We start from the raw sequence: 25985 nt of genomic DNA, 5'->3' as shown, positions 1-25985 counted from the left end.
ATCGCGATAATCGAGAGACCTGCGCAAAATCATGTTTAAATAACATCGAATTTGAAGAAAAAAACGTTTCAAAATGAAGCACGATTCTTAAAATTCTCCGCATTCATAATATTTTGTACGCAAACTGTTGCCGAGAGTTATAATAAAAAAAAAAAAAAAATCGATAAATATTTATAAATTATCAGAAATAAGTTTGACGAGAATAAACTGAGATCCTTCTATTCAAGCATCTCGGACAGATTTGTCCAAGATGTGCTAAGTAACGGCGATGCATGTTACACGATTGCGTCGATGACCTACTGTTACTACTGAAAAATGTATGTCGGCTGTCAGTTCTAGCGAAAGGGTACATTGTCTCGTGAAAGGGATGACGCTTGGACAAACGTGACACGTACGGTGAACTTGACGGCGTTGGCGTGACTGCCGCGTGTCAGGTGTGGATACACGGTGACTGAAGATAAACTAACAAGGGTGAACTACGTTTAGAATTACCTCGTAATAAAAGGCAGCTTAAGAGCAAACGTGTTCTGTATCTATAAGTATTATTATGGATCTACTTAGTGCATCGACTGTGCTTTTAAGCGACAAGTGACAAATGATTCTCTTTAAAACGTCATCAGATTTATTGACAAAGATTTGTCTCACGTGCGTAAAATTCTGATATATTCTAACAGCGAGATATTTTTCAAGAGAGATCTTTAGATTATTAACAATCTAATTTTAATAATAAATATTATATAGTTCGCGAGAATACAGCTATAAATTTTACACACTGTATATAACATTTTCATATTGTATCTATACTACAGAAATAATGCATCTACTATTTTTTGAATATAAAAATCTAAAAACTTTGTAATATTCTATACAGTATAGAATATTTTATACACATATATTTTTTTCTATCATAATGATAACATTGTATAATTGGTTCAATTATAAATTTAAACATACCTGATGGAAGCCTAGGTAACTCTCTATGCTGTGGGTAGCGAAAAACACTTCCCCGTCGCAAGTCAATATTAGCAGGAACCCGTTCAGTGCCTGAAATGAAATGAAATATATTGATGATGAAATTAAATAGTTACTTGTACCTGTATTAATAAATATTATAATTGAATAAAATATTAATGTAACATATCCGCACAATTATATTATAGGTTAATTGTGATAGCTGCGTTAATATAAGCTATATTAATAATGAATGTTTTGAATCATCTGTTAATCGTCAGTTAAATAAAACACGTGCGTAAAATATCCGGAATTGATCATAATCGGAAACCGAAAGACTGCTCCGTTTTTGCATCGGGGCAAAGTTCAAGAGGCTAATTCGTAGCGTGTTAAGTTAAGAGCACCGCAAAATATAGGTTTAGACGTAGTTAGACGTACATGTGAGTATACCCTGCGAGAATAGAGCGGCGGCACGAGAACGAAAGGGTACGTTGCCTTTTCGAAAGCAAAGGCCTAGCGTTTTGCGGCGGCATCATACGAAAACGTTCCCTGAAAAGTTTTCTCATTTGTCTGCGGACTCGATACCGGTAAATACCAAACGAGCTTGCAACTCGAGTGTTTACTTCGATGCCGAAAATAACCGTTATCCGATTATCAGCGAGTTAGATCTTCCTCGAAAAACAGAAAATATCCTTTTACCCGCACATGTTATTATTCAATTGATAAATATTATAAAATCGAGAGATTACTTAATCGATAACAAAAATATATGAAGTTTACAATGTGAAGAAACAGAGGTGATAATGCTAAAAATAAATATGCCAAATTTATTTGCGTTTATTGCAAAGTTTGGAAATAAAAAATATGTCTATCTTTATATATTTTTATATCACTTTATACATTTTCACTCTACAAAATATAAATCTTTAAATTATAAAATATGCAAGTCGTGATTAATAGAGAAATATTTTGTAAAAAAAAAAAAAAAAAAAAAAAAAAAAGAAACCTGATTGATATGTAATCTCCATCAAAAACACGTGATCCTTTACAGTAGTGATAGCGGAATTTTATGAAAAAAAATAAAAAAAAGCAAACTTTGAAGAGCAAATGAATCTTGAGAATAAAGGGTACATATACAGAGTATGCCGATAAGAATAATTCAAGGACATAATCCGACGTGGCGCACACGATTAAGCTTTCCGAAATACACAGGCAATTTCGAGCCGCCACGCGAGAATAGCGCGCCGGCACGAAAACGGAAGGGTGCGTTGCCTTTTGGAAAGCAGCGAGGGCGGCGAGGGCGGTGAGGGCGGCGAGAGCGTTGTTTCCCTTCTGCCGGGAACGCGCTCTGAAAACTGCCCCGGGAAAGTTTTCCCATTTATCGGCGGTTCCGATACCGACAAATACCAAACGAATTCTCTCTCTCTCTCTCTCTCTCTCTCTCTCTCTCTCTCTCTCTCTACCTCTCCCGGCCTCTCTCGCAACAGACGAATGCGCACCGCGCATCGAAGAGCCGAAAATATCCGTCCCAGTTTTAACCAGTCTTCAGCCCACGCGCTATATATCGGTCGGGGAAGCAGGGTGGAAACCATTTAAAGCCTCCGTCCGCTCCACCGCTTTCTCTGCGAGCTAAATGTGTATTGTTTTGTTTTATTTCGCAGTGGCAGTGCCAGGCACGCTAAATCGGGAACCGGCAACTTATTGTTTTGAAATATGGCGAGTTCGCTGAAATCGGATTGTAAAAAAGAAAATATGAATTACATATCAATGTGAATAAATGTTGCGAATTGATTTTTATTTAATCTCTCTGATGGACTTTTTACAACAGAATCTTGCTTACGAGAGACATAATTACGAAAACTTAGGTTAAAAATTAAAAATTTATACGCGAGTAATCTCCCATTTTTCACCAAGGAATAATTCAATTTAAAATTACTTTAAAAAAATTGCGGTTCAAAAATATATCTTAGGACATCTTAGAAATTATACAATATTTATTTTCTTATACTTTTCTTATCTTCATTTTCACGACCTGCAAAGAGTTAAATTTTCCATGGTATCTCAAGATTCTCCCGCTTTATGGCACCGACGCGATGTACGCTCGTAAAGTTACGATAATTGCGGATATCTCGAGGCTTCCTAATCCTGGCTTCCGACATTCTCGCAAGCAATGCGATCGCGGATTTCGTACTATCTCATTACTTCCGGGATAAAATGAGAGCCGTATTTCTTAGAAGCGGCGCGTTTAATAATAATTACGGTGGTTTATCAGAAATTCGCAGGCATATATTTTCTTTTTAAATCTGACATATCTTCTTTAAAATGTAAAAAAAAAAAACAGATAGACTATGATCTAATCGTGCATTTTGTTTCATAGTTGAGTATCGAATGCGTCGCACTTTTCGCACCCTTTCGTTATGATTAAATATGTCACTGTGTCAAACTCTCGGTCTCATTTTCCGGTCGCTTCGGGTAGGAGCCTCGATTATGTCTCGCGATAGCACGGTGTACAAAATGGCACACTTCCGAGCGATCGCATGCGCGGATGCTGCGTTTTGATTGGTTAATCCGCAGGGTGGGCTCCTGGCGGTTGCGTCAATACGGATGTGCGCGCGAGGGGTGAGTCTCCTACGACCTCGTCTCGTTTCACCCCGCACGCTGTGTACCACGTCGCGTAGGATACGGAGCTATAATAGGATTTTCTCCGTGCGCTTCCCCCTTCCTTTTCCATCCCTTCGAAATGGCCGACATAGCCATTCCGTGGTAGACATCCCGCGAGACTCGTTCGCCCTTACTACTATAATTGCAATTGTTTGGGGAAGTAATCGGGGGGGGTTTTCTCTCGATCGACCAGTTTGCGGGGTCTTCACGATCATGACTATTATTTTGTCAGAGATCTCGCGTATAAAACGAAGCGAAATGGAAATAAATCGCAATCTGGGCGGACTTTATGTCCTACAGCAATACATTTTGAAATTCTAAATGGAAATTCTAAAATTATATTTCAACTACTACGAACTAAGTTATTTTTTTTTTTTTTTTTTTTTTTCATAAATAAACGCTTTTGTACTATTTCCAGAAATCATTTAAGATGAGTTACATATTATTCGAATTATCTTAAAATATTTCCAAAATTAACGTACAATCGACATGTACAAACAATTGTTTCGAATTAATGTTTTAATCATAGCTTCTTCGATCAATCAGACCTGTATGTTCGCGGGTGAGTCTTACGTATGTTCGTGATGAATGTCCGCGAAGAATACTGTTTGGTTTCTTGAACTCGAAATCTGCATACCGGCGTGCCGATCGTGCCGGGCATTGCCGTCCGTGCCCGTGACTCCCGCTCGCATGTGAACGAAGAAAATGGAAAGATTTCGTGCGTGAAGTATTATTGGCGACCCGCTAATGCGGGAGAGTCAAGGTGAGGATGAAGGGGTATTAGAAGTTCACGCTTGGACGGAACACGCGAGTGCGCCCGCGAGTGGCACGCGACTGGATTCGCCGAGCGGCTCACGCGAGAAATAAAAAACCGCGTGTGCATCTTTTTTTTTCCTCCTCTTCCTTCCTCCCTCTTTGTTTTTCCCCCTTTCTTCGCGGAAAAGAAACACCCGCGCTTCCGCGATGCGTAACCGTGCGTGGCCGATTTAATATCGGATTTAAATATCGAAAAGAGGGCAATTTTTCTTAATGAATCGTGTTATTTTACGAGAACGCTTTATGAAATTTTTCATCACACGATCACATCCACAACTCGATATAGTAATCCAACAACGCGTACTAAATCGTAATAATAAAATTATCGTAATTATAAAATATTAAACTAAAGTGAACATAATTCGTTATGAATTTGTTCAATATATTGTATGCAAATCATATTAAAATACTCAAATTAATAATTAATTTGTATATCTAAAATAGAGTTTGCTTTTTATTAGCTACACGTATTATATTAATATTTCCTTGCAAATCTCAAGAGAGATAGCAATGCCACTTTATATACATATAAATAAACACACACGACATCGTGGAAGTGCAATATTCACAGAGTTGTGCATTTTAATTTAATACCGCGGTAAAATCGAATGCGTGTTTCTAATCAGTCGTTGATGCATAATTCCAAAGTAGAATAAAATTTACGTGAGTGTTATATCAACGCCCGACCTCGCAAGCCTCAAAGAGAGAGAGAGAGAGAGAGAGATAGATACGAAAAGAGAAGTCGTTGGCATTTAGAGATCAATAAAAAAAAAGATGTAAAGCACAAAGAATTTTTAAGCTGTGCGTTAACGCGTTTGTGTGCAGATTTTCGTAGCAATTTTCATTTCCATACGCAACGGCTCGTCGCGTTATTTACGTTGCATGCATTATTATCATTAACGATCCCGTATATTACACCATTCTTCATCTTGTGGTATGGCCGATTAAAACCGCATCCAAATTGGCCCTGGTTTTCGGCCTGGTTCTTTTCTCCCTCTCACCCTCCTCTCGCGACAATTTATCTCTAAATTCGACCGTCTTACTCTCGTTTATCAGACAACTAATTGCGTTGCAAACGAGCACGCGACCAAGCCTGGTGACAATGACAAAAATTGGATCAACGCGATTCGTCGTGGAATTTTATTATCGTGGTGAATCGCGCTTAGGAATAATTTTGATAAGAAACATAGATTACGTCAATTAAAAACGTAGCTATTCCGATTTAGAAAAATTAATAATAAACAAACGAAATTGACATCCTAGTAGATTGCAAAAGCTCGACGAATTTTTTGACTCTTATTAAACTCTGATCTTCTTGTTAGATAATTCAGATCTCTTGATTGACGCTCATATAAAATGATATCGCACTATCGACATAATTCTTATAAACATCCTGGACACGTACGAGTGTTTGTTTTGAGAAAATTATGCGACCGCGGCAGCTTCACCTGCTGTAGCTTCGTTGAGAAGGGTTTGCTCGTCATGGCACTCTGAGACCGGGCAATATCTTTTAATTCATTGGTCACTCTCGCATATCGAGCGCGCGTGACGGACGCCTTTCAGACCCTCCGTTAATTAAGCTCTTCGGCATCGTATCTCGTTAAGATCGTTCAACGACGCGGTAAATACATCCCTTTCCTCAAATTACGCATATGCATGTAGCGCACCGGCAACCATCTTACAACTTTGCCGTGAAAAAAAAAAAAAAACATGTTATCAGATGGCGAGTGAGTCCACATGCTTCGCACAAACATTTCTTTCACAAAATATCCATGTGCGAAAAGTAATTGCATCGCATGTGATAGATTTAAAAACATGACAATTGTTATATAATATATTGAATTATTTATCCAAATTGAATTATTACTTTGTTATTTGGTTGGATAATTTTTATCTGTTTTTATCTGTAAAATAAGAATGATAAATATTATTTTATATGTGTGTGATGTGAAAGATTAAAAACTTAAATTGTCATTGCTTCATTTGTTGTTACTGAATCATAATCAATAAAATAAAAAAAAAAAACTTGAAATTTTCTAAAGATCTATTTAGCTACAAAAAAAAAGTTTTCGAATTTCTTCCGATAATAATTAAAAATGTGATATAATTATCAAAAAATTATTATAGATTAAAATAAAATAAATCCATTTTTTCTAACTATGAAAAATATTATTAACAAAATTCCATCGAGTTTAAAAATCGAGTTTCACATAAATATGAAAAGATGTGCTTTACATCAATCGGTTTTTATTATCACGAATAATCATGTGTGCAAGAAACATAGATCGAGAGATAAGCTCGCCAAACTTATATAAATTTCAACCCTTGATTTTAATCCAGAGGATCCGCCATGAACGTCTCGGCTTAAGGTCGAGCCTAAGGTAGAAGCGAACCCGGGCCATACGTAAGGCTGAAGAGAGGGTCGACGCGGTATCTAAGGGAGGAAAGGAGCACGCGATCAATACGGGAAGGACTAGCGGTGCCAGACCAAGGCGAGCCCCGTCGACCACCAACCTAACCTCATATCATCCCATCCCATGCACCCACCCAACCTACAGACTTTACCTTTGACTCAGTCCACGTCTCTCTCTCTCTCTCTCTCTCTCTCTCTCTTTCCCTCTCTCACATACTGACTCACTGTCTACGAGAATCGCGTTCGCCCTCTCTGCTTGATTTCCGCTCACATTGCTAGCAATGTCCTTGATTCTCGATCTGATCGTTCCAAAAACACTTCAAGATAGATATCTTAAAGTTTACCACATCAAAAAAAAAAAAAAAAAAAAAAAAAAGAAACACGACGCGTCCACTCGATGAATATTTCGCGAATGAGTTTCTTAGTCTTAAACAATTTAAATTCGTCATTGAGATTACATCTGGTAGTAAAATTAATATACGAGTCAAATCGTGATCATGAAGATACCCGATCAAATGTATGTACGAATTTATTTAATGGCAATAAATATGGTTAAACGGCGATTAGTCTTGATGATGAAAAAAAAATATCCAACTACAAATACATCGAAGATCGAATATTACCTTACGCGGTAGATATACACGGGGGATACATTTGTGATATCACTGACCCGGTGCTCTGTAATTGCCAGCTGCCGCCATCTGGTCTCTACTAATTTTAGGATTAGTAAGCCGCGCATTGCATTGATGATTACGCCGCAATTATATACCGAGCTTGAGTATCCGCCGTTCCATAAAACGTAATTGGAGTGGACAATCGAGGTTCTCTACTAACTCACCTTCTTCGTATTGCATTTAATGTCTCTTAAACGTTATTGTTATACCTAGGGATGCACATTCCGTACATATGTATAACTACATGACTGACGTTTTCATTTTTACCGGTGTTTCCTTAATCGGATATCAAAGCACCAAATATCAAAATCAAAACGTATATAATTGGTAGCTATAATTGTGAAGCTATCAAAAAAATTATAATTAATGCTAAATACATAAATATTATTTATTTTTTAATATTATTCGACAAATTATATTAATAAAATTTGTCGAGCTAGTCATTAAAATGTTGAGAAAATTTTTATTAAATAAGTCTTTTTATATATATCCATGTACGCGATAAATTTACAATTAGATTTACAAAAAAAGTAATTGACGCGCGCAAAAGAAAACGATTATACCCAATTTTATTAAAACCGAGTTTCCTACAAAATGTCGGTAAAGCGATGTGAATGCACTTATTATATTTGCGGATTTGCCAATTTTCCTGGTAACGCGATACGAAAAAATTATTCAAGAAAAAAAAATAGTTTCGCAGAAATTAAGGTTGTTAAATTAACTTCCGCGAGACGTTTCGATGCGGTTCGACTTTCGTGCTGAATTTGATCGATTTAACGATGAAAGAGAGAGAGAGAGAGAAAGAGAGAGACTGGTCTGTTTATTCCGACTGATATTTTTTTCCCTTTTGCGTGATGACTTTTTAATGCTCGTTACCGTTTAGTTTATGATCTCCTTTTTAACCCTTTCACCTAACTTAGCATGACAGCAGCATTAATTGCCAGCGTATGTAAACGTGTTTCCTTTTCTCTCGACTTTCCACATTTGACACTTGTCATTAATCGCAATTATTACAATTATTCGATCAACGGAATATTGTTTCTTCATAAATATATGTTACCACTTCTACTTTTTAATTATTGTTATCTATTTTCACATTTAGTGCTAAAGAAAAAGAGAAACTTTTAACGTGGGGGGGAGGATTACAAATTTCATGCAACTAATTTAATTACACTAATAAAAAATCAATATATCATATAATTTAAACGTGTGAATTTTTAAAGATATTATTTGATATTAATAATAAAATAAGCATAATCTACGATTTTTTAGAGTTAATTTTGCTATAATATTTTTCATATAAATTATATCCTTTTCTTCGAAATAATTGTAACTTATTTAAATAATAGAAAAACTATTGTTTGCTATTCTATCTTTCCGCACAATTTTATAATAATTAAAAAAAATAAAAACGCAGAATTTTGTTAGTTTTATAATGCACATAAAATTCTATTTGTTAACGGTTTTTTCTTCAATTCAATATTGGACGTTCGCCAAACAAACTTGTTAGTCCCTTTCTCTTTTCCGATATATAAAGTTAAGAGAATTCGCCAAAAGTCACGGTTAAGAAAGTTCAAAAGTTGAATGGCTGCGCATATACGGATACGCTGTGTGATATACAGCGTGTCCGTAAAAGTTCGAGTGCAATTACTTCGAGAAATTAGCTTTGCCGCTTTGCAGATATTTCAAGTGCAAGGAGCAAACTTTTTCTAGTATTTATACATATAAATGTGTATGCAAGCGATATCCGAAGAAAAAAATACAAAGATCATCTGATAATTACGTCTGATAACTTATTATCTTCGTATGTTGTCTTTACATTCATTTAAAAAAATGACTTAGAAAAAACTAGTTTCTTCTAATAAAAGAGTTTTGTTAATTTCTGATTCGAGACAAAATTAAATGATGGATGAAACTTTACTTTGCCATTAGTGAAATTTAATTGCGAAGACATAATTTTTTTGATATTATATAAAGGTTTCTTAGAAAAACACTAAATTATATTGACAGATTTTTATGAGAGATCAACTCTAGAGACAAAAACAGAGTGTATGCAAAATAAATGTATAAAATATGTAAAATATATTGTAAATAAATTTGATAAGAAAAATTTTGTCATTCAAAAAATTGCAAACTTTTTCTATTATTCCATTCACAATAATGATAATTCCAATGTCAATCTTGGTGCGGTCGATCGAAATCGATTTAATTTTCACAAATTTATGTAATCTTCGGCAAAACAAGAACTTGCGTATCGCGTTTTCATTCTCATGAATAAGCATAAAGGCATAGCATTCTGAAAATCACTTTACGATACAATCTAGACACGGAGATTACGAGCTCTGTCGTTCCTCCGCAAGCTCGAGTGATTCACCGTTAAGATTCAGGTTCTGCAGAAATCGCGAACTTTCGTCCGGTTCAACGACTAGGAAACTGCCGACCGTCCATCCGGGACGAAGTTCCCTATCGCTTCTCGCATACGGAGCAATCAGCCGGGAAAAGCAGAAGGCAGAAGGCAGAAGGCACCGACGCTCGCGTAGAACAGTGGCAGACATGCAACCATCAGCAACAAGTAAGACCTTATAACACGATGATCAACTTGGTTGTACGTTGTGCCTTCTCGTTCCATCCAGACCGACCGACTCTTCGCTACTTTACCAATTTGCCGCGTATACACGGAATTCACTTAAGTCGACTTAGCCGCACCGCTCGCTCCTTCACGCGGCGACGTGATCTAAATTGCACCGTGCGAGCGTAACACGCGTGTTCGCCGGTGGAGCAAAGTCCCGCCGCGTGTCGTGATTGATGCAAGAAACGGCGCTCATTCCAGGCTTGATAGTTGCGTATTATTTGTAGATAATATTTCGTAAATTGATTTAAACCGCGAGCAAACGGCGAATTGCAATAAAAAATCCAATAATTAATAGTATAATAAATATACTGTCACACATTGTGTCGTGCGGTTTTTAAAAATGGAGAAAAAATAAATCGTAATATTAAGAATCGTGGAATAAATTAACGTCAGCGTTAGGTATAAACGTATACAGTGGTACTCGTGCGCGTAAATTATACGTGAAAACTACCGTTTGTGTTAATTCATTCAACTGAAAAGTATGTCATTTCGGGTTTATAACGCTTAAGTAGCATTTTGTGTTCAAAGCATCGAATAACATGAAAATCCGTTTCAGAACGGTAGTGTTCGTGACTCGAAAGTAATCAAAGTCACGGAGGTAATTGTGCCTGCATAACTAAGCTTTGGATAGATCCCAAATAGAGATATATGTACACATGTACAAGATATATGATTCAGTATATGTAAATAATATAAAAAATAAAATAATAATATTGTATATGGAATTCAAACTAAACATTATGTCTGGTGAGTACCGAGAATGGTTTATAAATGTTTCAGTTTTCTCACTACTGTTCTAATTGTACCAAAAACATATCCTATTAGTATCGAAGAGTATTATTGGTATCTTTGAGATGTGGCTATTAAATTGGAAGCGTAGACCTAGTAGCGGGGACCGGAAAAAAAAGGGAGAAAGGGGTTGGAGAGAAGGCGCGGGGAGAAAAATAGCTCGGTTATGATTACGGGTTACCGGGTAGCGGGGGTCGCCCCGACCACGACCCCCTTTTACCGACGCTACCGCGCGGCGTAGCTGCCGCGTATTAATGCGATACACGATAGCCTGGTGGCTATTAAATAAAAAATATGAGAGCAAAATGGCCGCTTTCGCGCGGCGATACGTCACTGAGAGGCGTGATTTGTACCCGAAGCCCGAGTTGCGCGTCGGGGTAAAAATTGGTCGATCCACGACTACCGAAAGGGGGACACAGACGAGGGCCCCCGCTAGAGCGAGTCGTTGAATTTCGCCCGCAGTGCTGTATCAACAACATAATGCACAGGTTCGTTGCATTTTGATCGGCTTTAACGAGCAATTTCGCGGCAATACGCTCCATTTCGTACAGTCGGCTTTATAGGCACCTTCGTCGTCTTTGATGCATCTTCCGAAATTTCACGTTCCGCGAGATGTTTAAGTCAATATGGACCTCGCGAATTTCTTAACCGATTCGAAGAATCAACTTTCGTACAACAAAAATTTCATTAGGCTCTGTTTTCTCGTACAACTTGAAATAATATTCAATCAAAGTCGTAAATATTAAATTTTCAATTAAAATTCTTATGAAATCATTTTGCATTCGCATAAAGCTTTATTCGCGAAAGTTTTATCTTTTATAGAAACACCAAAATATAATAAAAGAAAAATTTTCAGGTATTTTAGCATCTGCTGAAAATTTCCACAAATATGCAAATAAAGAAACTATATGTATCTGGTGATTGTTGACTTACTAAATTTTTAAATAAAAAATAGTTTCAAATGTTTATCATATTTATAAATGTTTAGCATATTCAAATTTTCGTTTATAAATAAATGCATTCTTGCGAGAGAGTAGCGGAATAATTTTTTGGTGCTAGCACGTAAAATGTGACAATCTAGTTTGCAAGCCAAGGGATTACCTGTAACTGATGCATATACATACATATATGCATATGCATAATAAAATACATTTTACAAGAGTATCGTGTATTACTACAGCCCGCTCATAAATCGATTCTGTCGTTTGTGGATGGCCTGGTTCGTTATTAGCAAACCCGACAACAGTTTTTCCACTTTTCACCGGTCGATCCTCTGCCGCGTAATAACGGTATCTTGACGCAAAAAATGCAGCTGATCGCATATTTTTCTCATAGCAATCTCAGAAAAGTTTATTCGAGTTCCATAAAGGAACGAAAGCTGAGAGCCGTGCGCGCTCGACGGGGGGCCCCCCGCCGTGTATCGTGCGTTCGCGCCGGGTGATAATTTCCGAGAGACACGACAGAAATGGATTGGCGAAGTATGTTTCGTTCAACGATCGAAAAATCCGACCGACCATAATCAGCATAATCAGCAAATTTTAGTCGCTTGTATTAGAGGAAAATAGTTACTTCGAAGCACCGTTCGTATCAATTCACCTAAGAAATTACGCATTGCGTAAATTAACGAGACAGTAAAGTGTTAATGAGAATAAAGTCAGTAATTAAATTATTGACGTAAAGTTCACTCTAATAATTTATCAAGAGTATTCTTTTTTTTTTTTTTTTACGTAAAAATTATGTAAATATTTGTACAATATTGATACAAAAATTAAAATAGTGTTACTTTTATAATTATTACATAAGAATCTGTGTACGAATATATTTATAGAATTTCTAACATGATATTCGTTGGTATTTTCTTGATGAGCTTTCTTCCGAATTGTAAGCGGATTCGCGAAAATGGCGGTGTTTATTGTGGCGAATTACCGGCGCGATGGTTTCGTGTCGAGTTGATCGAAGAATGCTTTCACTCTGCGTAGAGCTTTTAACGTCGGATATTCAGGAGAAACGATTTCTCTCTCTCTCTCTCTCTCTCTCTCTCTCTCTCTCTCTCTCTTCCTTGCCCCCGCCGTCGTGGCAGAAGTGACGAAAAAGGGCAGTAAACGTTTTACGCGAGGAAACTTTCGTAGAAGTAATGTATCCGCATACTCCCCTCTCCGTTTAGAGAATAGTAAGTATTAAGTAGGAAGGTACCTTCCTTGCACGCTACTCACGAAAAACGATACTTTAACGCGGTTAAAAGTCTGTGTATTTGATTTCAGTTGTTTCTTAAATATTCGGTATTTAGCACGAAGAACTTGTTTTGCATTTGCATGTCGTTGCACAAAGTAGTTGTCACGGTCGAAACCGTGTTTTCGACATCTGACATTGACAATTGTCGATAAATCGCCAAATAAGATTGTTGAAATACTAATTGCTATAAAAACAATATCCTTGCAATAAAATTAAAATAAAATTAAAAATCTTTTAAATTGTAGTACCAATTTACAATAAGATATTAGGAAATTATTTATGAAATACAAGTCGTTACCACGTGTTCGTCGAATTAAAAAAGATATCAAGCTTATATTTGAGATTAACGATGATTTTTAATTGTGATGTAACTCTACGAGAACGTGTGTTTCTTCACGGAGAAGATCTCATTATATTCACTCTTCGCGCGCGTTTGCTTTTGACGCTGTAACGATGCATAATAGCAATGACTTCAAATTAAAAACTTAGATATGAAAAACTTGGTAATGAACGTTACTTGAAATCATTAGCTTCCAAGCCTGGAAGTATTTAATAAGCATATACACTGCACACATTTTCATCTTGACATATTAAAGTGAACAAATTAAATTTTTTCGATCGAGAGACACATTTATCATCCAGTTTCTTTCGAGCAGCATAAGAGAACATTTAAAAGAAACCTTAATTTTTTTTTTTTTAACATCTCTTATATTTAAGTTAATATTAAATAATATAAATTTCAATGCTAATTATAATAAAATTTTTCTAAATAAAAATCTATTCTGTTAATATTAAATAATTTAATGCCAATTTAAAACAATTTTTCAAACATTGTTTTAATTCATCACATGCCTAATTTATCGTGCATATATATTTGCAATGGAATTGCAGATATAAATTAAAGATCTGGGAAGAGAGAAAGACGCGTTTTGATGAAAATCAAAAGTTATTAAATTCTGATTCCAAAAAGTTATTTTTTTTTTTTTTTTCGTAGATGCTAAATTTCTACCAGCATCCATATATTGTCCGAGACAAATTTTGCTTGCACCTATGAAGGGAGGGGGAGGATTTGAAAGAAAAAAGATGCGAGGGCGTGATGTATATGCGCGGAGAAGCCCACGATCCGGCAGGCGTTGATTTGATACCGTGTAACTCGATAGACGCGAATTCCTTCTCGTAAGACAAGACAAGACAAGGGAGACGTCGTGTCGTGTCTAAACGAGTCGTTCCCTCAATCGCTCGCACCCCCCTCGGTCAGTCCGGCCGCGACACGCGGCGTATAATTGGGGGAAGAGGTATAAAAATCCGATCGCGCTCAGCCGTAATTTCGTAGATGCCTCGTGGTGGCAGCCAGCTTGTCATAAACCGGATTTACCGTCGGGGTTCGTAAAGTTTATGAGGATCGGCGAAACGGTATATGGCGGATGGAAAGAAGAGATGGTACCGCGGGAGGGAACGGGGAGGGGGAGGGAGGGGGGAAGGGGGGAGAGGACGAAGAGGTCAAGAGGGAGTTGAGGATGAAAAAGCATAGGAGAAAGAAAGGTCCTGGAAAGTCGGTTTCATGGAACCACGCGAATTGTATAAATATGTTATTGATGTACGAGTCGAGGGGAGGATATATTGGCTTAAGGTGAATTACCCGGAAACTGGTATCCAGGTTCAAGGAACACGAAGAAGCGGGATTTGAGGAAAATCAAACACGACCTGACTACATTGCCTTTTTCATAAATCGATATACCATGTCTGGAAGACATACGCGTTTATGAACGTTGTTGATTTATATCTCGTGATATATTCGAACAAATATACGCGTCAAATTGCAATCAATCTTTCGACGTAAGAAATAACACAGAATGTCGATCCAACATGCATTAAACTAATACATGAAATTACGTACATACTAGTTTTATATTATTATCATTTATTTTTATATGATTTATTATAACTTATAATTGCAATTTTTTATATTTTAATTCAACATTGTATATTGCCTTAAGCTTCTGACAATTATTTTGATTAAATTTAATGTTGGCGGGGCAAAAAAAATAGAAATTAAGATAAATTTTTTTGATTTTCTTACCGTTTAATACATATCAATGTCGCTCACGTTTTGACGTTTCGCGATTCGAGGGCGGTCCGAGAGGCGCGTGTCGTTGTCGGAGGCCCGTTCGGGAATTAGCTTCGGGCGTACAAGGGCGTACGTAACGCAATTAACGAGCCGACAATTAATAACCCGCCGTTATAGATGCCGGCGGGATCGTTCGATCGCGTAGCGCGCACGTTCCGAGTCTCGCATGAAATCGCCGCGTACCCTTCGTACGTGTAAGTGTAACGCACTCCGTCCCCTAACTCTGCACGTATCTCGCTCTATCAGCCTCCTCTTTACTTTCCCTCTCTCTTTGTCCCCTTCTCCCTCTTTCACTCTCGTATCCGCAGACTCGCTTCCCTTTCCCTCGTGCGCGCACCTAAAACGCAGGAAAGGGAACGTAATAGCCTTGCATGATACACCGCCATTAATCCGTGTATATACCCTTCCATACTTTGGAGGAATAGACACCTCGTACGCCTCGGTTTCATAGCCGGTTCATCAGCCGGATATCTTTCTGCTTTCTTTCTCGCTCCGTGTACCTTCCTCTCGCTCCTTCCTGTCTCTTCCTCTCACTACCGATGATTTAATTTCGGCGCGCACTCTCTTCGCTACGACGCGACTAGAGACTTCTATACGAATTAATTGATTTTATCTAAAAAGTGTATATATAATTATAAATTATAAATAAAAAAAAATAAATAAATTTTATAGTGCATTTAAATTTATTTATTTTTTTTTAATTTATAATCTGTAATTATTTATATATTTTTTTAGTTTCCTTAGATATATTTTCTATTCTATATATTAAGCGAAGCTAATTCCCTCTCTTTCTTTAAAGTATTATAAAATCTACACACTTGAATTATTTAACTATTTTCGATATTATTATTTTATTATATCTATTTGTTATATAATTTTTTTTATTATCGTTGTATAACAATTTTAAGAAAATTTGTTTCATAAATTTTTCCTTTTACTATAACAAGAAATATCCGATTTGATATAATTGACTTTTTATTTGGAATCGCTGAATTGTGAGCCGAACATTTCTATTTTCGTCCGCTTTGCTATATTTCATCGAAATAATATACGAAACCATCTGCAGTTCTTCCCGTCAAACATGACGTCCAATCGTATCGTTTTCCTGATAGACAGTTCCAATCACGGATCGTCATTCGGTAGCACGCCCGTTTCTCTTCTCTGCCTCCTCATTCATCTCTCCATCTGTCGTGCACTCACACCACTAACCGTCGATCAATCGTGAATCGTACGTGGTGCGCTTATGGCAGGTGAATGTATCGCGGAGATAATATCGCTGCTCGAAATGGAGTCGATCGTTTATAATCGCTGACTTATCGCAGTTGATTGGTCCTTAGACTAGAGATTAGAATCAATAACTTCATCCTTTTTTTCTCCATTTACGCCGATTGACATAATGACTCTCTGTATAAGAGCCGTTTACGAGATAAGTATCGCGTACAAATATAGAGGGTTGTAGTTGTTAAAATTTAATATAAATAAATTTAAAAAACCAGAGTCTTATCTATTAAGTCTGAATAAAAAAATATAAGTAAAAAAATAATATAATATAATATAGATTAAATCAGAGAGTTAATATAAGTTTTGATGTATATATACTCCATATTTTCCATATCTCGAAATATATACATTCTCTCCACATTATATATAAAATATATAAATGTATTGATATATGCATGTAATTAATTTATTATTAAGACAAGCGGAGATCTCGATACTTATATTTCCGACATCTCGGACGATTTAATTTGTTTAATTAATATTTTAATAATTTTTACGTACAGGACCTTTTGCAGAACTTATTAGAGTAGAATTTTCAAGCACTTAAAATCTAGTAAGAAATAGTAAAAAAAATCGTCAGCGGACAAAGTAAGACACAGCGTGCACAACCTGACACTTCAGTTTCTTCCGAGCCATCTTTTTTTGTTTAGTCAGAATTATGTTTAATTTATTAAGAATTCTAAAACAATTAAAAATAAAGTCAGAACTCTCAACAATTAGTGAGTTTCCACAAAGTGAGACGCCAGTCACATACACGGCTGACTGTTTACAATATCAGAGTAAAATTATAAAAAAAAAAAAAAAAAAAAAAAAAAAAGTTTTCTAAAAAATTCCCTGAAGTCTAATATAATTTTATAAAAATTATATTTTCCTGATTTTTTCCAGGTATAAAAGAACGCATTCCTGAAAGTCCTTTTTATGTTTTCCTAAGGAATAAACACCCTATAAATATGCGTATGCAGGACGCATAAATTGCCAACCAGTCAGATAGCCATAATTCCTGATGCACACGCTCCTGTTACCAAGGACTAATATATTGCAAATCGGTTAAATATTTCACACGACTCGTCACCGTGTCGTTTATTTTTCAAGTCTACGGATCAGCTGCGAGAGATCTCATACGCGACGATGGATTTCTCCGCCGCGGTTGGTGAATTGAGACGATCGATCGAAAGAGCGAAGAGGAAGCAGGTGTCTTTCCTTGCCACGGAACGATAAATACGAGCGCGCGCCGAGTCGATATGCATTTTTAAAATTCTGCTGCGTCCAAATGAGATCGTAAATACGGGCTGTTCTACGTAATGAGCGTTCCAAGTACTCACCTGTAGGAACATTTCGCCGTCGAGGTGATGATGGTCGTAAGCAGCGAGCGCCGCCAGCTCTCTCGCCCTGTAGTGCGAGTCGTGGTGTGAATTCTCCTCCTTATCCTTGTGCATGACCACTGTAACAGAGAATAAAGTAAATTATAAAGATATGAATTTGCAGTAACGTGAGCGAGTCAGTAAATTTATAAACAAGTTGTCGAAGCGTTGTGCTTATGATCTGTAAACTCGTTCTTTAAATTGACACTTTTATTTCTTCGATACATTGAACAATTTTTTTTATCCTTTTATTTTTCCTTGAGAGATTTATGTTATAATTAAATTGATCCGTTTTCCTTTTCTCTTAACAATAATTGATATTCTATAAATGTATTTCTGCTTTTAGCTGCTTTATAATCAATAAAATGTATTAAATATATTTTCCTATAACATTTTAATATAACTTCTTATTATTCAAATAAATTTTGATAATAAATGATTTACGTGTTGTATGATTTTTGACGATTTTACACTAACAATAAGACAACCATCTTTATGTTGGTCCAGCTAATTTCTAATGTTCTTTTACAGTCCCATCGTCTCGAAATAATGAAAGTGCACAAAAAATGGCCACTCCCACATTATGAAAAAAAAAAAAAAAAAAAAAGAAAAACCGTATTAAGGAGGTAGTATACACAATATTGAGTATAACAAAAAATGTCGAGAAAGAGAGAGGATAATTTCGACGATGCAATTAAATTTCAATCAAGCAGTCTTGTCCGCAAATCTTAATAAGATCCTCACCCCCGTATCTTCTTCCCGCCTTTTTTATCACGTCGACTACAAATCACAGGAATGATTAGAGAGTTGAGCATGTACGATCTGTCGTTCTTCGACATACAAATGCGAAAATGAGAATCTGCGCTGCAACCAGCGGCAACCACGTGCAGTTAGTTTTGATATTTCTTATTTCGCGACGTTAGGTAAAGTTTCTTGTCTGCAAAAAATTCACAAGTAATGATTTTTTTATTATTTTATATATATAAATAAAATAATATTTCTTTTCTTTTGCTATATAATGACTACATATTATATAAATATATATATTTAGATTATTTAGATTATTTTTTGAAAAATATTGAAAATAAAACCAAGATATTTGAACGTGATTACGATGACATCTCGACTTGCATTTTTAAATTATTTAATAAAAAAATTCAACATAATTGAAAATATCTTATATAAAGAAGAGAGAGATTAAAAATATACGATGGACAGTCGATTTACGCGCGACGTCGCATGAAAAATATTCATTGGCGATTTGCATAGATGATTTCAGATCCTGATTGGAGATTACAGCCGGCAAAAAATGACAACGAGGGAATTTATATCCTATGGAAAATGTCTTGATAAGAACAAAGATGTATTTTCGATCCTTTGTCTGGTCGATAATCGGTATATCGAAGCACATAAATTCGATTCGCTTTGTCGCTACGCGATGTGTTACATTGACTAACTGGATTAAAAGTCATTAAAATCAGCCATGTAACACATCAAGTCGTTATCAGATTTATCATATTATACGCTGTAATGTCGGTTATAGTTTGCAGATTTTTATAAAAGATTAAACTGACGAGATAACGTCGGCGTAGGGCAACTGAAAGGGCGACGGACATTTTTTTGCCGTCGTGCAAATTTATATTTCTCGGCTGTAACGATAATTAAGGCAATTACTGTCAAAGATATAAATTTGTCCGTCGCTTTTATCTAGATTCGATGATCGATATCAGCATTGCTCGTCATATTTAAAAATCGATAAGCATCCTTATTCCAGTTTGATAAACGTACATTACAATGCAATGTCAGATATATTACTACGAATTTCTATACTTGAGAAGCGCGGAAAGTATTCCAATATGTGTGTACATATATATTATTTTATATACAAATTTCCATTTAAGATCCTGAATTTTATATAAAGAAAAAAAAAAAAAAAATACGTATATTTATTTCTTATTCTTTTTTATTCTAAATCTTTGCATTTAAATACATTAAAGATTTGTTATATTATTTGTTAATTTGTCAATGCTATAAATTATACTATCGTGGTAGATAGTTATAAATCTAGAATGAAAGTTTTGTTTCAGAGTCGAAGCGCCGTCGGTGACTTCAACGCGACCGGTTTATTATTTAATACGACGTTGGTCTCGTGTATTCTAATTACGGCGCGCATATTAAGCAGAAGGCAAGCAGGTGTATGGAACTGTAACAGATCGACGGTGTATTATAGGGTTTAAGAGGAAGTGTCGTTCACATCCTGTCACGTATGTAACGCCGCTGTCGTTCTTTGCGTCCGTCGTTAATCCGTTTGCGCGCTTAAATTGTTCGGACATCGACCATCTTGAAGAGAAAGAAATCGCGTAGACATTTGAAAAGTTTTAACTCTTAGGAATAAATATGTTTATCTTAAGATGTAACTATTTATTAAACCTAGATGTATGTCTAAAATCCTTTTTTTTCTATTCAATTACTTGTTTTAATTATCGAAATAATATCAAATATTGCGTTCAACTTAAAGTAAATCTTATAATTATCGTGTAGAAGTTTGGCTTAATTAAATTCTTTCATTTATTTATGAATAAATAACGATATTTGTTCGCATCTATGCTCTCGTACCTTGAATTCCATGACAATATTTGTTACCGAAACGCATCGCGATGACAGATGACGAGACATTTTTGCCTTTCAATTGCTATATCGCGATATAAATCGAAGCTTCGTTTAATTATTCATCCCTTCTTCAGAAATCCATTGATAAGCGACTTCATCTCGAAAATCCGACTTTATTTCTCGATAGATGTAATGAGAGCATTCTACAGCTTCAAGATGCGAGAGCGATTGGGATTATCGATGCGTTTCACGAGCTAATAATCTCTCGCAAAGCGTTTAATATCAAAGAATACCAATGCATGCACGAAAGATGCGCCGACGGCATAAAGAGTGATGCACGCGATGCACATGTATGCCACGCGACCTTTTGGGCCGCGACTGATCCGAATGAACAACAGAATAATGGCATCAATTTCAAAGATTTTAGGTCACAGAGATATCTTATTTTACACTTGTGCCGTTGCATAATCGTGAAAATCATATTAATTACTATTATCACGTAGCGGCTCGTGGAGAATGACGCAATGATATTGAAAAGAGATTTGCATGTGTCTTGAAGAAGAAAAATAATTTTACATTACGAAATAATTCACCGTTCGGTGAAAACTGACAAGAGAAATGCAGTGTAATTTGCACGTATCATGCAAATTAAATAGTATATTCAAAGATGTGTAAATAAAATTCAATAAAATTTGTTAAAAAAATGTCAACAGTTGTATCATTATCTAATTATGGATTATCATATATATTAATTGTTAAATGTATTATATCAGAAATTACATAAGAATAAAAATAATCAAAAAAATTATTTTCTCTCTTTCATGTGCATCTTATTTACTATTATTATTTACAATATTATAATAACTAAATTCGCAAATATTATTTTGCAAATGACAACGAAAAAAAGAACACTGCGACAAGAAAGCAAGGAGTTTTCGAATTTTACCTTCACGCAACCACGTTCTTTTTCTTCTTGTCTTAACATTAAACTAAAATGCGTTAATAAATTTTGGGCTTAAACGACGTTTAGTATCGCGGTGTAGTGTACAAGGGAGTTGTACGAGAGTAAAGCGATGGTTACTCGTAAATAGCCGCACGCAATGTCGTGAAGCGACTCGTCGTGTCGCGTCGTGCCACGCGACCCTCTGTGACAGGATCCATTAGGACGACTGTCAGAATGACCGCAGGATACGCGAACGACGGATCCGCGGGTATCTTGGGGTCGCACGTGCGTATCCGCCGTCGATCAATTCGATTTTCGATTGTCGTAAATTCGAATGGGGCCCTGCATTCGGGACTAATGACCATGTCTAATGTTTGCTGAAACAACGGCTTCTTCGCGCAATTCACGAATTCATCCGCGGAAGGATGTTTGTAGTTACAACGACAAGGAACGGCAGGAGAAATCGGAAATGTCCTTGCAGGATATGTGCCGAATGGTGCAGAAGGTTACTGAACCTTTTTAAGAAATAAAATGGCAAGGTTACATTAGCGCAAAATTATAGCCACTCGAAAAAAAGCGATTATTTATTCGATATTCTAATTTCTAGTCTCTCAGAGATTTGATATCTCAAATAGACAAAGACTGCACGTGCTCGTGAAGAAGAAAAAGCGTTATTTAAAGACCGACTTTGCAATCATTATCGCGTAAAGTTTTAATTACATACATACACACCGAGATGTTAACTTAATTCCCCTGTGTCTTGTCACATATATAATCACACTTAAAACGCGATTACATATCGATAACGCGGAACCAACAATAGCCACCGGTGGAGTAAAAATAAAAAAAAGATACGCGAACCCCGCCGGAAAAAATGCTCGTGGACGCGAGCGACAGGCGCAATCGTTGACGAGATAACGTGACAAAAAAAGAAAAAAAAAAAAAAAGGAAAAAAATGAACACAAAATAACGCGGTGCAACGCGGATACAGAGATGCAATCTCGTCGCGGCGAGAACGGAGAACGTGGAATTCTGGTGGAAAGGTCGCGCCATCGCGATGCGCCACGCCGGTGCAATCAGCGATAATAATTACACTTCCTCCGGCAAGGTCAGTGTTTATGAACATATATCTATATACCTATATATATATATATATATATATATATATATATATATATATATATATATGCACATACACGTGTCGAAGAGGAACGCAGGAAGTGGCGGGATCTAAAAGCGGAGGTGAAGGCCAATCAGAAACACCGCGCAAACTTTCAGCGAGCAAGAATGGCGGGATGCCCTACGTATATATGCTTCTCTCTTTTTACACCACACAGTCAGCCTCGGTTTGATCTAACCGAACCTTATCGCCCACGCCTGATACATATATACGTCAACGAGCTTCCCTGACGTTGCTAGCCTCTCACTGGAAATTGGCGTAATTGAATGTGTAGCGTGTTATTTTTAGAAATTATTGTCGTCGTGTAAGATGCGAGAATCTTCGGTTACATCGAGATGATGAAATTCTCGCATAGGGCTTAAGTCACAAAGTGCCATTCGATGACATGTTTATTATTGCAAGATTCTTTAATGATCAAAATCGAGATTAAAATCTACAAAATATTCTAAAACCCGTCGAGTATAAAAATCGATTTTTTTTTTAAATTAATTATATTTTTATTAGATATAAAAAGTTTTGATTTTTATATACTTGAATATCTGCCAATTAAATCAAGAAACGCGTGCGTAAAAAGTTTATGATTCAATTGATTAATTGAATTCTCTGCGATATTCATCAAAAGAAACAAAAAAATTTATGTAGATATAATTTATATAAAATTTATATTTTATATAGAAATAATTTATATAGAAATTTATATACAAAGTCTAAATCCTCTATAGAACATGTATATATAAGTTCTCTGCGATATTCATTCTCGTTGTAATACATAAATTAAGCAAACAAAACAGAAAATCAATCATCCGTTTATCTTCGTTTCATCGACAAATCCTGTGATTCGAGGACCTCCGTTTTATAATCACGAACCCCAGGGTCGGAATTCCACGCTCTCGGCCGTCAGAGCTGCGTCAACGACCGTTTTTATTAGATCGTCCCTGCGATCGCTCGGTCGCTTCATTAAGCACCGCCGCCCTCATTTATATAGACGTCTTTGAAGTGCAAATAATGACGCTGCTGCTTAGGGGCACCTTTTTCCTCTACCTATCTGCCTCCCCGGTGTGACTTGCGTTTTACGCACCCTGCCAGCCACCGGCGTCGACCGCGGCCGGCGGTCGCGCGAACCCGGGCTAAGTGAACGGTTAAATAAGTGATTATCTTCCGATCACATAATCGATCGGTGATTGATGGAGTCGCGACGTCTATTAACAAGCGCGCTCTCAACATTAACTGGACGCGCCCGACCACCCGTTAGATTGTTAGACGGTTTCCGATGTCACGCGCACGTCCACCGATATGATTTGGGAGTGCTAAGTTTGCTCTCTTGTGTGATTCTAAAGATTACGAGGTGTGTCACAAATAATGCGCGAACGAATCAGTTTGCATAAAATTCGGTATTGTAACACGAAAGAAAAATACGGTATAAAAATGATAAGACCATGTTACACGTCAACGTATTTTAGAAAAAAATCAGATATTTAAAATTCAATAGAAAAATTAGTAAAAATTAAAGGAAATACATGTTGGTATCAAATATTTACAATATAGATTATGAAATGCTAATAATATAAAATATAGATATTCGTAAATTTTACATTTTTCTCTTTAGGCCTAAAAAATATTTCACATATTTTAAGGGGGAAATTCGGTCTACAGGCCTGATTTTTAGGCTTTTTTTTGCAAATTTTTTATAAAGAACATATAAGATCAATTAAAATAAAAGTCTTTCCTATTTGTTAAGCAACTTTTCAAGTATCTTTTAAAATTTTTTTTATTGAAAAATTCCAAGAATTAAGCTGCATATTATAGCAGTTCTTCTCAACCCATAAAAAAAAAGTAGTTGCACGGTGCACACGATTGAGGCCGTTCTGCTTATCAGAAACAAAAAGTTTAAAAAGATTCTTAGAATATATGAGTTTGGGTATCGCCCGAAGTAGAATTATCAAAAAATATTAATTTTTTGAAATTCTACAGCCCTTTAAAGACGAAAAAAATAGCCGAAAAATTAAGATTTATTTTCAAAGTGACGCCGTTTTGTTATTTTTGCATATTTATTAAAAATCCTACTTCGGACGATACCCAAACTCATGATGTATTCTAAGAATCTTTTTGAATTTTTTGTTTCTGATAAGAACGGCCCCAATCGTGTGCACCATGCAACTACTTTTTTTTTATGGGTTGAGAAGAACTGCTATATGCAGCTTAATTCTTGAAATTTTTTAATAAAAAAAATTTTAAAAGATACTTGAAAAGTTGCTTAACAAATAGGAAAGACTTTTATTTTAATTGATCTTATCCTTTCCTTATAAAAAACTTGCAAAAAAAAGCCTAAAAATCAGGCCTCTAGACCGAATTCTTCCCTTAACACATATAATTGATAAAAATCGCGATTATTACTTTCTCTCTTATTTTCTATTTTTTTAACACGTGTAATATAAACCACGACAACGGTTCCCTTCTCGGAATAATGGCGAATTTTCTCGAGAACGAATTATACGTCTTCGACCGGTTTTCTCTTGTCGGAAAATCTACGCGATATCGAGCGGAACTCTTTAGTCCCGCGGGATTATGGGGAAGTGACATGGCTGGCAGATCTTTCATGGGGCACATGCAAATGTGGGGATATGCGCAAAGACATTGCACGTCAGGTGCTGGTCTTAGGTTTCTGCTGAGTCAGGAGAGTGCCAACAGGAGGAGCGAGCTTTCGAGGAGGGCGAGCCGGGGCGAATATTAAAGATTAAGCACGAGGCACGCAGATTAGCGTGCTAATACACTTGTTCTTTGCGACCGGTCGACCGGTAGGGCCGATTGTGTCGCAGAAACGAATGGCCCCCACGATAAGGGAGACGAAGTGCTTTTCGTCAGGTCAGTCTCGCAAGTTTTTAGAACTGTGTCCTGTCAGGAGGATACACTGCTAAAATCAACGAGGTTACTTCGAGAATATTTTCAGCCGTACTTTCGCGTCTATTCATTCCTCAAGATACTTTTGATGAGCATTTACTTTGAAATGTCTTGTTCGCGTGAAAGATTTAAATCAAATTATTGAATATTTATATTTAGCATTTTTTATTTGCGATATCTGCATATTTTGTTAACAAATTATTATATAGTAAAAGAAATAAAATAAGAAATGTGTATATATCTTTTTGATTTGCATAATTTTCCTTTTGTTCAAGAGAGATTTATCTCACAATATTCTTCTTCTACATGATTGTGTATACTAAGTAGCTAATTAGTTTAACAAGGCAATTTAAAAGCATGTTATTAGAACATACTTGTAATAAGTTCTTCCACTTGTGAGCAAATGCACAACAGAC

General features: G+C 36.2%; 1 protein-coding gene across 7 annotated transcripts in view; it reads right to left on the bottom strand.

The window, feature by feature from the left end:
* The window catches only part of Ss (aryl hydrocarbon receptor spineless), a 200380-nt gene that overhangs the window by 28117 nt on the left and 146278 nt on the right, over nt 1–25985 (bottom strand). For all 7 annotated transcript variants that reach the window (XM_072906722.1, XM_072906719.1, XM_072906717.1 and 4 more), the window contains 2 exons: nt 17900–18018; nt 955–1044 (listed from right to left, as the gene is read on the bottom strand). In XM_072906722.1, the coding sequence (XP_072762823.1) occupies nt 955–1044; nt 17900–18013 (204 nt within the window). In that variant the 5' untranslated portion in view covers nt 18014–18018. The remainder of the gene's footprint in view (nt 1–954; nt 1045–17899; nt 18019–25985) is intronic.

The sequence above is a fragment of the Anoplolepis gracilipes genome, chromosome 14 (assembly GCF_047496725.1).
Source record: "Anoplolepis gracilipes chromosome 14, ASM4749672v1, whole genome shotgun sequence".
Classification (NCBI taxonomy): domain Eukaryota; kingdom Metazoa; phylum Arthropoda; class Insecta; order Hymenoptera; family Formicidae; genus Anoplolepis; species Anoplolepis gracilipes.
Note: the sequence above shows the minus strand (reverse complement) of the source record. Positions and strands in the feature narration are given on the sequence as shown.